Source organism: Pezoporus flaviventris, unplaced genomic scaffold, assembly GCF_033815535.1.
Source record: "Pezoporus flaviventris isolate CSIRO_AGI_PZ_B2104156 unplaced genomic scaffold, CSIRO_AGI_Pfla_v1 ptg000078l, whole genome shotgun sequence".
NCBI lineage: Eukaryota > Metazoa > Chordata > Aves > Psittaciformes > Psittacidae > Pezoporus > Pezoporus flaviventris.
In genome coordinates, this window is record NW_026892626.1 from 13404474 (window position 1) to 13419307 (window position 14834).

At 40.2% G+C, this 14834-nt stretch overlaps 1 protein-coding gene across 10 annotated transcripts in view; it reads left to right on the forward strand.

Annotated features, from left to right (window-relative positions):
- SUN1 (Sad1 and UNC84 domain containing 1) overlaps nt 1-14834 on the forward strand; it is a 37981-nt gene that overhangs the window by 5486 nt on the left and 17661 nt on the right. For 4 of the 10 annotated variants that reach the window (XM_061473273.1, XM_061473275.1, XM_061473274.1 and 1 more), the window contains exons 1-5: nt 4406-5437; nt 10390-10587; nt 10906-11096; nt 13403-13429; nt 13529-13723. In XM_061473273.1, the coding sequence (XP_061329257.1) occupies nt 5361-5437; nt 10390-10587; nt 10906-11096; nt 13403-13429; nt 13529-13723 (688 nt within the window). In that variant the 5' untranslated portion in view covers nt 4406-5360. Of the gene's footprint in view, nt 1-4404; nt 5438-10389; nt 10588-10905; nt 11097-13402; nt 13430-13528; nt 13724-14834 lie in introns of those variants that run through there. The other 6 variants (XM_061473268.1, XM_061473272.1, XM_061473269.1 and 3 more) reach the window with 5 other exon arrangements.

Below are 14834 nucleotides of genomic sequence, written 5' to 3' on the forward strand. Positions count from 1 at the left end.
GCAAGCTTTTTACGTTTGTACATTAGTAAATGCAGCATGTATGTGTCTTTAAATCTGTGCTACTGCATCGGGCTGTGGGTTGGTGATTTTAGGAGTTGGGGACATTTTGGGCGTTCGGGTGTAGGAGTTAGTCATGAAGAGAGTGGTTTGGGTTTGATTTTGTCAGTTGATTTCTAAACTGGTGGTTTTGGGGCAGGTGAAGGCGAGGCAACCGGTAGGTAAACCGTGCCTCCCCTGGCCACCGGCGCCCGGCCGTTACAGCGCGCCGGGTCCGCCTCCGCGGCCCGGCCTCCCCGCAGGGTAACCGGCTGGTTAAGCCGCCCGTGCGTCCGGGCTTTGCGGCCGAGTGACGAGGAAGGCTCCGGGAGGCCGGGTCAGATCCGTTGGGCTTTGTTGGGGCCGGGAAGCCATTTTGGGATCCTGCGGTGTTGCATGGAACGGCGTGTCCTGTCCGCCGGGCCGCGCACGGAGCTCGCGCCGCCATCGCGGAACCACGGTAACCTCCGCCCCCAATCCTCCTTCCCCTCCCTCCCCGGTGCAGCCCTTGGCGCCGAGAACCGGCCGCGCCTCCATCGCCAACCGTCCCGCTGGGCCTGAGGCCTCGGCCGGGAGCTCCCCGCCTGTGCTTCGGTCTGCGGAGCCTGGCCGGGAGGCCTCGGGCAGGGGCCCGGTGGGAACGTGCGCGAAACCCCTGTATTGGCCGAGTCGTGGGGCGGGCGGACGGGAAGCTCCCGGCTTCGAAGTGACTCGGGGTGCTGCCGTGCGGTGCTTCGGGTGCTGTGTGCGAGTGTGAACAATGAGCAGGCGTATTTACTCCTTCACCGCAGCTGGATGTATAGCTGGCTGCTGTCAACCTCCCTTCCCAAAACCGTGCGAAGGGCTACTTACTGTGAATATGCAGTGCTGCTGCTCTGTGAAGAACCTCCTTTTGTTATTAGCATTGCAGTTGGGCACCTGCATTTGACAGCGTGTGTCAGTGGTAACATCTAGCTTAAAATGTGAATTTTATCACTTGTATTTCTTCTGTTTATTTGCTCTTGTGTAGTTGTTTTAAATGAATACTAATGTTTTAAGACTGTGTTAATAAAACAGTGATTTAGCTTGGAGCTCTTTGCTCTTCAGCCTGTTTAAACCAGTAGTTAGTTGGGTATGTGGAAACATTCTTCGTGGAGTATATTTACTTGGGAATTTGGCTTTAAAGAAAATAATAATTTTATTGGTTATTTGAGGTAATAGTAGAAGCCAAAAACAAAATTAGAAGTAAAAACTGGCTTGCTTTCAGGAACTGATAGAGTTGCATAAGCCACTTTCATTGTTATTAATAATTTGCCCAGTGCTCTGCTTAGCTGTTGTGGCATTAGTATCTTAAATCATCATGACTTAAATTTCATCTACTTGCTTTAAAAGGTAAGGATAGAATAGGTTCCACTTGAAGTAGTACTGCCAGCAGCTCTCAGACTTTAAATGTTGGGGGGGGGGGGGGGGGGGTGTTACCCTTTGTAATGTTAAAAAAGAAAAAGACATGCTGTCTTTTAAACTTTCTTCTTCTGTAACAGACTTCCTGGGGAATATTTCTACTCTGCCAGGGTATTGTTTGTGAAATGGCAATTTATTGCTTCCTTTCTCATAAAAGGTATTTGTGAGGAAATGCATAAATAATGTTTGTGGAAGTCTGTGTAATCCAAAAGATGTATTTGTAGGGTGCTTGTAGTGTATATACAGTGTGTGTTTGGTGCTGCATCTCCTCCCCTGTGATGCTTCTGTGCCTAAGTCACTATTAGAGCATCTCATCACCTTCCATGAAAGCCAGGAAGTTTGCTGCAGCTGTACTAGGGTTTAGTAGAGGCTGTCTGATTCTGAAAGTGATTTTTCAGATAAACTGGCCTAAGAGGCAGTGGTGCAGTCTCATTCCCACCCGCCCCCGCAAAAGCAAGTAAATGTGTCTCTTCCACAGGAACGTGGAAATTAGCTTTTAAGTTGAGGCACATCTGCTTGAATTCTAGCTGAAATCTGTGCTTCTCTTTAATTGCCTTTAGGTTGTCTTATAAATTTATTCTTATTACTTTTTTTTTTTTAGTGTAACTGCATGCTCTTATTCTTTCACTGTACATCCCATAGATGTTTGTGGGCTTCTGAAGAAGGAAAAAAGGCTCTGAGTTTCAGCCCAGTAATGCTTACAATAAAGCTGATACTAAAAGGTTACCTGAATCTGAGTCCAGACAGATCTGCGGTGCCAAAATTGAAAATCTGGAGTGTTTAAACTGGAGCTGAATACTGTGTCTACCTCTCGGGCTCGCTCCTAAGTTTTTGTGGTTTTAAATTTCAAAAATATTCTATTAGCATGTCTTTTCCTGATCCAGTTGTATGTGAAAGTTTCATAAAGGAGAAGAATATATGAGAAGTGGAGTGCTGTTAAACATGAGTGAAAAAATGAGAGGGAGTTACTGTCCTCCACCCACCCCTAGTCTGTCCTGTAGTTTGAAGTTCTGCTGTGATAAGTATGTAGAATATTTCTAAATAAATTGGGTTGGTCGTTTGTTTTTCATATTTTATTTTGAAGAGATGGGTAACTAAAAATCAAGCTGTTGAAATAGTAGCCAGGTTAAAAAAAAAATAAACACCCAGTTCTGTAGTAAATTTGAGATGCCCCTTTTTTGAAAAGGGGTGGTGGTTATCTCTGAAGATCAAGTTTGTTAAGCCTGTTTTGTTGCTTTGAAGAACAAGTAAACATCTTTTCCCTTTGAGTCTGAATTAACATTAGAGCATGAAATGAGCAGTGAATCAAACCAAACCCCCAAATCTTCTAAGGGTGATTTCTAACTATACAGTGTTTAGATGGCAAACCTGCTCTCTGTACAGGATAACTTGTGCTAAGAAACCAAGTATTAATAAACCTACACATAAATACCTTCAGGGCTTTTCAGTTAGCAGGGCCATTGTCAAGTACATGTTTTATATAATACTAACTTAATGATGTATTTCAGACCTCATCAGAACAGAAATTCGATGTAAATTCTAGCATTTAATTTCTTCAGAAATCAAGTGAAGAGAGAACTGGGAGGGGAAGTGAAAAAGGCACAAAAGAAACCAAACCACTATGTTGTTCAAAGTCTGCCCTGCCCATATGGGTAACAGAATTAGGGAGAGGAGCTGAGTGGCCGCTGAAAGTTCACTCTCTTGGCCTAGCTTTCCACATGGGGAAATACTGCTGGGTGTCAAAAGCATTCAATCAGCTACTGTGATACCAGTTAAAAACTTGTTTATTGATGGAATTTTGGGTGCTGAGCAGTCAAGATCAGCTCCACTGTAAACTGAACAGAGGTTTCCCTAGCTGGTGGTTTCAAAATCTTTCTGCTGGGATTAACCAATTTAAATGGATCAACCTTAATCACAGTTTGAATTTCAGTAGGCATATATCTGAGGAATCTGTTTTGCTGCTGTTTAAAACAAATGCTGTCTGAGTTACCAACATCCCTCATCTTGACATTCACCTAATTTCTGCTTTTGCTGCTGGGGAATCATTACTTTGGGGTCCCTGTTTCCTCTGTTCTCAAATGAGCTCTTATTTGTTAAAGTGTGGCAGCGCTTGTTATGCATTCTGGCAATATTTACTACTTATTGTAGCAAGAGAGTTCAACTACTTTGTTAATACTTCCACACACTGATTTAAGCTTCCTCTAAACAAACAACAAATGTTACAGACAAGCCAGTGAAAGCATTAGGGCTCTGGGACAGATGAAGTGTAGAGAAAGATCACTTAATGGAGATGCTTTTTCTACCGCTAAATAAATGTCTGTAATGCTAAAATAAAAAAAGATGTAACTAGCAGAAGTGAGACCTTATTTTCCACTAACCTCACAAATGCATGGGAGGTGCTTGAATTCAGAAAGCTACAATGGTTAGGCCTGTATGTTTTGGTTCTTAAAAACAAGAAGGAGACTCTGTCCTCAGTAGTAATGGAAATAACATCCTGCCTTTCCGACGTCAGGATTCAGAGGCTGCAGGTGGACTAAGAGCATTTTCGTGTTACATGGAGAGATTTCTTTTTGAGCTGCCCCTACCTGTACCTCTGACTCTGTTTTTTTGTCTTTATTTCCAATGTGTATGTAGCTATAAAATGAAAGCTCTTTATTTCAGCATAGTAAAGTGCATCTCCAAAATGAGATACTTGTTGATGTTTTTATTATAAAATTGAAGTGTAGCTGGGCATAGTATTACCTAAGTTAGGTGTATCATCACAGTTGTGTAAAATATTGTTTGCTGCTGCTTAAACAGAAGCCACAGATAACCTAAAAATAGCTGGGATTCCGTTTTGCTGAACATGCCAGTGCAGCATAGCCAAACCACTACTTGATAACCTACTATCTTTTCTAGAAGCAAAACTTTTCCTGTGGTTAATAAAACGCAGAGGGACTCCATGTTTTTTGGGGAAGTATTTTAAACTTGAAAGTCAAATTGCATATAATGCCACAAGCAGTCACTCATGCGGCTCTGCGGATTTCTTGGGCAGACTACGTTTCTGTATTTTCTTCCTGAAGCCTATATATATAAAAATAGCTTCCAAAAGCTCTAGGGAAAGTTTTGCAAGTATTGGTTGCATGGTTTCGTTGTGTTGTTCTTGGTTTTGGTAATTTTTTTCTTTTGGAATTGGATGGCACTCTGGAAAATGTGCCTAATTGTAACCATGGGAGTCACTTTGCAGTTGGCTCTTCTGCTGGGGTGTGTATTCAGCGTGGGGTTTGTGACAGGAATAAATTAACCCATAGAAAATATTACAGGCTGATGTGAAATGAAGGGGAGTCCCTTGCTGCTTAGTGGATGGTGTTCAAAGGTAGTAGAGTAAAATGATTTGACTCTATATAAAACCTTTCTCAGATTTCTTCTGTGTTAGGCTTTGGTGCACAGCACAGCCCATGCTTTGCTTTCAAAGCAAAAGTCATTGCAAAGAGATCTCTGAAAGCCTGGCCACATGGGGTTTTTAGTTTTCAAGCTTAGTTTTTTTGGGTGCTGCATGACTCAGTTCCTATGGAAGCACTGTAGGACAGTTGTGATGAGAGCTTGGCTCATATTACAGTAATGTTCCCGAGAACTCGGAAATTGCAGAAAACAACATCATAAAGAAAGTTGTGCTCAGAAATACACTGAGCTTCCTGCAGTACTGAGAAGGGATCTCCAGCCCCAGCAGCCATACAGCTGAAATGCTGAGCACTCCGTATTTCTGGTAACAGTAGCTGCTTTACTTCAGTACTTCCAAACACAGGCTGAACAGTGCAAGGGCTCTTACCTTGGCTTTGTGTACTTCTAAGTCGTTGCATTACTTTTTTTTTCCACCTTTTACAGTATGATTTGAAACAGTCAACATGGACTTTTCACGTCTACATACGTATACTCCTCCCCAATGTCTGCCAGAGAACACTGGCTATACATATGCACTCAGGTGAGAATTCTTTTCTTCTTGTAGAGAAACTGCATGTTCTCTCATTGTTGTTAATTCCTGAGAGTTCAGCTTTTATGGTAAGTAGTTGACTTCTTTGGAGAATCATGCTTCATCTAGTCTGTTTTGAAAATAACTACTGTGTCCTAACTGGAGGAAAGAATACATGTAGAACTGACAGGACAGTGACTAACATAGTGACTCAGTGTTTATTAGTTGCTATGGATAACTAGTCTCCACCTAGTTACAATTGCTGGTTTATTTCTATAAATACATCATCAAAACTCTTAGATGCTTTGTCATGTGTCTTGTAACTTCTGTGTTTTCTTCTGCTACTTGGCACTACTTTTGCTTTAAAACTGAGACACACTCATTTGTGCTATTGTGAAACTTGGCTGGAAGTTGCACATTGATTACTTTTTCTATTGTTTGCTTTGTTGGGTGGGTTCTTGGTTTTTTAGCAAAATTGCTGGTGTGAATGTAAAATCTGTTTCAAAGATCTTGGTTGTTCTTGTATCTTTTCATTAAATAGACCATTTTAGACTTTTTATTAAATAATTTCAGTTTTCTAAACGCAGTAGTAGTGTGTTTGCATGTGTTGGTATTATGTATTCAAAATGTTGTGATGCCCATTTGAGTTTCTTTACTATTAATAGAGTAGATTATGGCATCTGATTTAATCTACCTACCTTTTCCTGTTGAGTTAGTAGATGTATTTTGAAGCAAGTATGTGTCAGTGAGCTGAAGATTTTATTTCCAGTTAAATAAATTAGGATGTAGTGTAAGTTTGCTTTTCTATTCTGTACATGTAAATAATTATTTACTTAATATGCATTAGAATACAATATTTAGACAAGAATTCTTGGCTATCAGTAAAATAGAAGTAGGCAAAACTGTAGCATTAAGAGGTTGCTAACTTATTCTTGCTGTTGTGGGCTCTTAAAATTGTGGCATCGTTATTTGGGGGGGGGGGGGGGGGAGGACCATGATGGGTTTTGTTTTGCTTTTTTAGCTACAGCTTAATGTCAATAGTGTTGCAAAATGGGATGTGTTCTACATTGCATCAATTATATAGCAACTCTTCCTGAATTTATAGAACATTGGTAAAATGTTGGTTAAATACAAGTGGGTTTACTAATTCTGAGAGAAGATGACTTATGTGCCTTTTATCAGCCGACATTCACTATTATATTACTGTGTGCTTTTAGATAGCTCTGTGTTGAAGTGTACCTTGGTGATTTGCTGAAATGTATTCACTCTTCTGCAGAGGATAACTTTCCCTCTTGCGAGCAATGAAGGCAGACTTTTGAATCTTCAGGTTGTTTAGACAGTGATTTTTATGTCTCTATGAGCATATCTTAAAACAAGCTGTTAAACTGGCATCTGATTTTCTCCTTCGTTGAGGTTTTTTCCAGCAATGGGCTTGTGCATGTAGTGCTGCAGAAAAAAGTACAGGGAAGTTAGTACCACAAAGCTATTACCAGACATGGTTATGGCCTATTAATACAATTTATATTAATATTTGCTTGGATTACTGTGTGTTCATAACTGTTTATAGTGCCTTCTGCTTTGTGTTTTTCCTTCTCCAGCTCAAATCAGCAAAGCATTAAACTGATACAGCCAAATAACCTTTATCCTCCTTAAAATGCCAGTCAGCCTTGTGAATTTCACCCACTTGTCAACGTATAATTTACACCCCTCCTTTAGGCTGATCTTTCCTTTTAGTCACTGTCATCCTTGAATTGTGTGGGTTTGGTCAATTTGGGTACCTTAACACTTCCTTTTTCTTCACAACTACGGATTGAATTGGTAAGAATTCGGTTTGATTTTTTTTTTTTAATTTTTTTTTTTCCCTGTGTCAGAGCATTAAATCAGGGTGTAACTTTATGCAAAATGAATAAAATCCTTTGATTTTTATTTTTTGTTTGTTTTTTTGTTGTTGTTTTTGTTTGTTTTTTTTTTTGGAGGGTGGTGTTTTTTGACGTTTTCAGTGACAATTGGTGCAGTAGTTCAGGAGCTCAAAGTAGTGTCCTTGATCAGTTAATAAAAGTAATGCCATGATCAGAAAGCATGTAAATGTTCATGTATTGATTATGTGCCTGCATCTATGTTGGAAGTTGTCTATTTAAACGCAGTTCTCTAGGTATATTTCATTTTTCTATTATTATCTTGGATAATGAAGTATAGTACTGCCCTTTTCATATCCTTATAAATTACATGATTCTATGACAAAGTCCTCCAGACAAAGCTATAGCTGTGCTAAAATTACCGACCTTGTTCTTATTCAGCTTCTAAAACTTGAAAATTAACTCACTGAAGTCTAGGACATTCTTACTCTCTAGAAGCTTGTGTGAAGGAGGTGTCAAGTTAATAGCTAAGAAGCTGGAAATGTACGGCTTGATCCAGTCAGCACATCTGCCAGTAGCCATGGGAGCTGCATGTGTGGGAAGGAACCTTAGTCTGCACTGTGTAGGTTATCTGGAAATGTAGGCTGATGGCATCACATCTTTACAATGTCTTTTTTGGTTAGCCATACATATGGATAGAAGTACCCTTAATGTACCGGTTAATTTATGTCCTATGAAAGGAAAAGGTTTTGGTTTGGGTTTTTGTTTGTTTGCTTACTGTATCTTTCCTGTAGTAGGAAAAAGGCCGCTTTCCAGACTGTGGAAAGTGACATGGCAGATTTGGAGACTTCTAGATAGTGTCCTGCCAACCTGGGACAGATAATTCACTTTCAGTGTGAAGGGAATGATTATCCTGCATAAGAGAGAAGATCTCTTAAAGAGGAGATGATCCATGATTTTTTAAGTTTTTTTTTTAAGACTGGTAGAGCCCAACTCTGAGGTATGTCTTCAACCCAAATTGATGTAAGTGCTCCCTGAGATACTGAACAACAGCACATGTTTACAAATAGAAACAAATTGAGGCTGGTCACAGCTGTTAGCTTGTCCTGTGGACTTTGTGTTCTTGTGAATCGAGTATCTGTGAGAAACACTAGGTGGAGATAAAGGAAAAGCAGATGCATAGTAGCAAGTGTAAATAGCAAAACTGAGCTCTGAACCAGCTGTTCAGGGAGAGACCCTGTAGTAAACTCTTAAGGAGGTTTCTGCCTTATTTCCTCTCTCCCACCCAAATGTAAGCAAGGATTAATAAACATACTGTATATAGTAATGTATGTTGGGTTTGTCTTAGTGCCCTGCATGGGGTTGCGCTGCATGTGGCAGCACTGGCAAGGCAGACCAGTAAGGTCAAGTAGGTAGTGCCAAGGACCTGCCATTAAATCTGTGCACCCCTGGGCGATCGAAGAAATCATGTTGGACAAGCTCTGGTTTGGTCGTGGTCTGCCCATTTGCTGCTGGAGCAACTATATTTTCCTGCAGCACGTTGTATGGATTAGGTTGGGGTTTTTAGCCAAAAGAAATGCAGTTCATGGGCTCTGGCACTGTCCCATTTTGGGTGCTTTACTTTGCATTATGCAGCAATCACGAAACTCACTTGAGAAGCACCTGCCTTGTCAGAATTCAGTTACTGCTGTAGGGGCAGCTGCTAGGCCTTCTGATGTTAACTTATTTGTATGCCAAAGTAGTAACAGTACACAACCAATTCATTACTTGGTAAGGTTCTGGGCACTTTAATGAAGAAAATTATTGCTAAGAAATTGTTTTGCCACAAATACAGGATATAGTAGCTGTTTACCCGTATTTTTAAAGGGAAAGCTTCCATTTTAAATAGAGATTGCATAGTAGACTCATTCAGATGTAATTTGCTTGCTTGTTTTTGTTTGGATTTGGGGTGAAGGAGCTGCTATTGTTATTAATACCTTGCTCAGCTCTTACAAAACGGAAAAAAAACAAGTGAAGAAGAAATTAAACCCCTCAAGAATATTGAGGAACAGCTGTTACAGCTCTGTATGTCCCCGTGGTCCAGGAAGGGACAGACTCTGCAAGAAAGCTGGCCTAGAACGCTTGGAATTTGGTTACTGTGGGTCACAGTGCTGAGGGGGTCTAGAACCTGCTGTCCTGCTGCCAACCACCTCATCTCTGTTTTCTAACTGAGTATTTCTCGATTGTAAGTGTGAGTATTCTGCTTTAGGCTAAACTTCCATTTTAGTATATGTACTTCTTGCTGACTCCTTGTTTAATCTGTTTGTGTTTGCCTTGTGTTGCTGCTTTGTTTTCACTGTAAGTGTTCATGGAGGTTCTGAAAGAATCATGTGTAAAAATGTGGAGTAGAGCTCCTGAGGTAATAATTTGAATCTTCTCTACATGTAAACTTGCTCTGTAAAGTAAAATTAATGAAATACTCCTTTTTTTTTAATTATTTGTTCAGAGTATTTTTTTTTAATTATATGCATTAAATGAATAAACCTTGTGAAACTACTTTTTCTAAAAGTAATAGTATTTAACCTAACATAGCTAAAGTAGGGAACTCTTAAGTTTCTTAAAGAGGGGGAAGTTCCTGCTTGTTGGGAGATGGGAATTTTGGAGTAGTGTTGTGTGTATATCTTTGGTTCTCAAAACAGGGGACTGGCAAATGAAATAAAAAGTAAACTTTGACTAAAAATGAGTATTTACTTTGCAACTTAGAGTACATCATGATTTTTAATTTGCTGCTAGGTGTGTCGTGTATGGCTTCCTCTTTAAAATTGGTCCCCAAAGAACTAGGCTGTGTAACAAACGCTTGCTCTGGCTAAACTTCAAACATGGTTTTCATAATGGTTGTTTCTTACTAACTGTGATTTCCTTTCAGTTGTAAAACGTGTAATGTGAATTGCTAAAGATAATCTTGAATATCTATGTACTTCTAAATTAATTGGGTTATGTGGTATATCTTGTGAGAATTCTTCCATAACTCCAAATAAACTGCTTTTAATGGAAGTGTGGGTTAGCTTGAAGGTATGTTTGTTACTAAGGGAATTCTCTCTTACTTTTCTTACTATTCTTACTTGGCAGTTCAAGTTATTCTTCAGATGCTTTGGACTTTGAGACAGAAAACCAAATAGATCCAGTATTTGATTCTCCAAGAATGTCACGACGTAGTTTACGGTTAGCTTCTGCAACACTTAATGAATCAGATGATGCACAAAACCGTGGCCTCCATGACAGCTCTTACTCTGCTGGAAACATGTATTTCAGAGAGAAGCCTTCCAAGTAAGCATTCTTTATCATGATGGGTTCATTTATTGGTTGGAGTCCTGGGACTTCCTGTTGGAACACAGCCTTACAGACATAGGTTACCTATTCTGTTTTTCTCAGCGTTTACTGCCAGTCTCTGGAAAATACTTAGTATGTGGTCTGCAGTGAAGTCTTGGTAAAAGTACAGATGCTTGAAGGGAAAGATTTTTTTCTTCTAAACCTGGTTTGTCACATCAGTGTTGAAATACCTTGACTGTTTCCTTATTTCTGTGAGACTCACAGAAAGTTGCATCTTTACTGCCATATCTTATTTGTCTTTGCTTTGTTCCCTAGGGTGGTGAAGGAGCGCAGAAGTGTGAATAAACAGTCTGGCAGCGAAAGATTCACACCAAGGAAAAATCTCTCCAGCTCTTCTGCATTAAGCCAAAGCAGCTTCAATAGCCATGGCAGTGATACATTAATGGTATCCACTGTATTGGAAGAATCTTCAATTCAAGAGCAGACAAAAGTTCATCATTTCTGGGGTAGGCAATTGATTGCTATTGCTTGTATCCAACTGTGAAAAGTGGTTATGGTTTGGTATGTATGAATGTATATTCATATTTTCCCTCTTTTCCACACCCATTTTTCCATCCTACCCTGTCCTGGGTTCAGCAGTAGCAGTCATTTTTCTCCTTCTTGGTAGCTGGTGCAGTGCAGTGTTTTGACTTTCGGCTTGGGAACAGAGCTGATAGCGATGTTTTGGTTTGGCCAAGGACTTTGTGAGCCTCATGCTCTGCCAGGGAGGAGGGGAAGCTGGGAGGAAGCAGAGACAGGACACCTGACCCAAGCTAGCCAAAGAGGTATTCCATACCACAGCACGTCATGCCCAGGATGTAACTGGGAGTTAGCTGGAAGGGCTGGGAGACTGCGGGGTTGTAGGAGGTATTGGTCGGTGCTTGGTCGGGCTTGGGGGGGGTTATCAGTCAGCTGGTGGTGAGATGTTGTATTCTCTTCCCTTGTTATTTCCTTTATCATTATTGGTGGTAGCAGTAGTGATCTGTGTTTTGGTGGTAGCAGTAGTGATCTGTGTTATACCTTAGTTACTTAACTGTTCTTATCTCAGCCTGTGGGAGTTGCATTCTTTTTGACTCTCCGTCCCTCTGGGAGTAGGGGGAGGGCAAGAAGGGGGGGGAAGTGAGTGAACGAGTTGTCTGGTTTGGTTTAAAGCACGACATACCCTCAAATGCGTGCATGTGTTTAGACTTTTGCAGTAGGTGTCTGTTTGCTCAGATGCCTACTGGAAATTCACAGTAAGTGTAAACTTGATTTATAGGCACAATCAACATCAGGATACCTTGCCCAGGCAACTTCATATGGCAGGCCAACATAGGCAATTTTGTGATGCAGTACCATAGATTGTACAGATGTCATTATCTTCTATCACTGCTTTCTTCAAAACGTGCATGAAGTGCTGTCATTAAAGAATGGTAACATGTAACTTGTCTTTGAAAAGCCAAAGGAAAAGCATCTTCTCATTTGCTTTTAGGCAGAAGCATGTTTCAACTTAGTATATGTTAATCTGAAAGCTTCAAATTGGAGGCAGTAGGGGATCTCCTAAGAGGGTTTTTTGTGTGGCTGGCTCATTTGGTTTTGTAAGTATATACAAGGATATTTTTCTGGAACCTACTTTCTTAATTAAAGAGGAATATAAGCGAGTTGGCTACAAAAAGAATTTTTTATCTAAAGTGTCCTATAAAAGACCAGCAACTTACTGTATCTCCCATTTCTGACTGTTTGTTTCTAGTTGTCATGGTTTAAGCCCAGCCAGTAACTCAGCACCACACAGCCACGTGCTCCCTCCTCTGTTGCCCCCTCCTCCAGGCGGAATGGGGAGGAGGATCGAAAGAATGTAAACCCCACAGGTTGAGATAAGAACAGCTGAATAAGTAAAGTACAATATACTACTACTGCTAATAATAATGATAAGGGAAATAACAAGGGGAGAGATTATAAAACTGAAAGGGGAAAGGAAAAAAAAACAATAAACACAAGTGATGTACAATACAATTGCTCACTACCCACTGACCGATACCCAGCCTGACCTGAACAGTGAACTGGGCCTTTTGGGTAACTCCCCCCAGTTTATATACAAGGCATGACATGCTGTGGTATGGAATACCCCTTTGCCTACTTTTGGTCAGGTGTCCTGTCTCTGCTTCCTCCCAGCTTCTTCTGCCCCTCCTCACTGGCAGAGCTTAAGGGATTGAAAAGTCCTTGATCGGGGTAAGCATTACTTAGCAACAACTAAAACGTTGTGTTATCAGTATTGTTCTCAAACCAAAGCTGAAACACAGCACTGCACCAGCTACTAGGAAAGAGAAAAATAACTGTTACAGCTGAACCCAGGACACTACTCAGTACACTTGTCACCTTCCCAGAGTCTGAAAGTTTCAATCTTAAAACACATTCTAAACTTTAGATTAACTTGCTCTTAAAACAGGACCTTAAAATACAGTAGTACGAAAGTAGTTTACCAAGCAGGAGAAACGGCATAAGCTTGTAATTAGCTTCTTTAAAGTCATATAACCTAAGAAAATGTGTAGTTATCATTGTTTTGTCTGCCTTTTCCATTGTAGAATGCTTTTTACTGTTACCCTCCTATGTTAATGTCTGAATATATAGATCTGGTCATGTGGTGGACAGCAAAATATGTTAAATGCTAATTAAAAAGTGGCTTTTCTTTACAGTCTTAAAATTAATGGCACTTTTAATTTGACTTCATGGTAGTCATTGTAGTTGATGATGGGATTTCTTCATATTTGGGACCAATTTCTTTTTTCTTTCGAAGGTCTCGATGATGAAGGCGATCCTAAAGGTAACTACACTTTTCTTTCTACTTGAATTCTGTTTAATCGTAACCAGAGATGGCAGTACTGATGTTGATGCACTGAATGTTTTACTCTTGGTTTGTTAGGTAGTGGTACTACACTGCTTCAGGGACATGGTGATACAGCAACATCAGAAATGCAGACCACAGTGATTAATGGCTATACTTGCAATGAGTGCAGCATGCTTTCTGAACGGAAGGAGGTTCTTACAGCACACTCAGCTTCTCGTGTGCCATCTTCAAGAATTTACTCTAGGGATAGGAGCCAGAAACATATATCTAGTAAGTTACCTTCTCTTGTGTTTTGTCTGGATATGTTTTATCTACATCAGTTGAAACTTTATGTACTTGTCAACTTCTTATACATGATTATCAGATTTTTTCAGTGCTTCTGGAGGCATTAAATTTCAAAAGGAAAATGCTGTGGTATCTCAACGAGTTTTATTTCCACAGTGATTTGCAACACAATGGGCAGTTCAAGCCAGCACTGATCACAAGGGTCTCCTCATCTGGAATCAGATCTATACATGTCTGTCTGTGAAGTTTTTGGTCAGTTTTCAGATAAAAACTTTTCCTGTGTAGGCGCATTTCTCTTTTTTGTTATTTGTTATATGATGTAAAATTTTCAAGACTGAGCAAAATTATTTCTTCGCAGTGCTTCTGCTCTCTAGGAAATCTCAGAGATACACCTTCCTGCCTTCTGCTTTTTTAAATATATATATCCTCATTTAACCTTGTAGCTTACTAGAGTGTTTCTAGAAGCTAAACCTCAACTGCTTGAAAAATACACTTTCTAGTGACTCCATTCCTACAGCTTGAAAACAAATGAATCTGCTGTGCATAAGGTTCTGCCTTTCCAAGACAACCTCCATTCTGTGGATGGTTGTCCTTAGTGTCTTTACCGTGTCTGCTTGCCTCTTACATAGCAACTTGAGTTTCTTGTTTGTTGTTTGTGGTAGTCCTCAGTTACCACAAAATTTTCTTGAATGGCCTTCAATTAAAAAGGAGCCAATTTTGGGATTCTTGAAGTATACTTTTAGTAGCAAGAAATTTGTTTGCTTGAACTATAAGGTGTTCTTTAAATGCTTTGAGGCAAGTATTTATTTTGGTTAATACACAGTACAGGCAAGAATTCTTATGGCTTGGCATAACAAACTGCTTAAAGTGGTACTGTATGAAAAGTGTTTTCTGTGCTCCTGAGTTTGCATTGATGTAGGAGAATTTTACAAGGAGCTCCTATTTGTACATTCCTTTGAACTTTAACCCAGCAGTTTGGTTCATACTGGCATTGGGAAGGAAGGGGAAGCAGAAAAGGGGGCACATAGTCACGTTGGATTTATTTGCAATGGGGCTGATTATGGGAAACCAGCTGAAGTACCAGCAGTACAAAGGT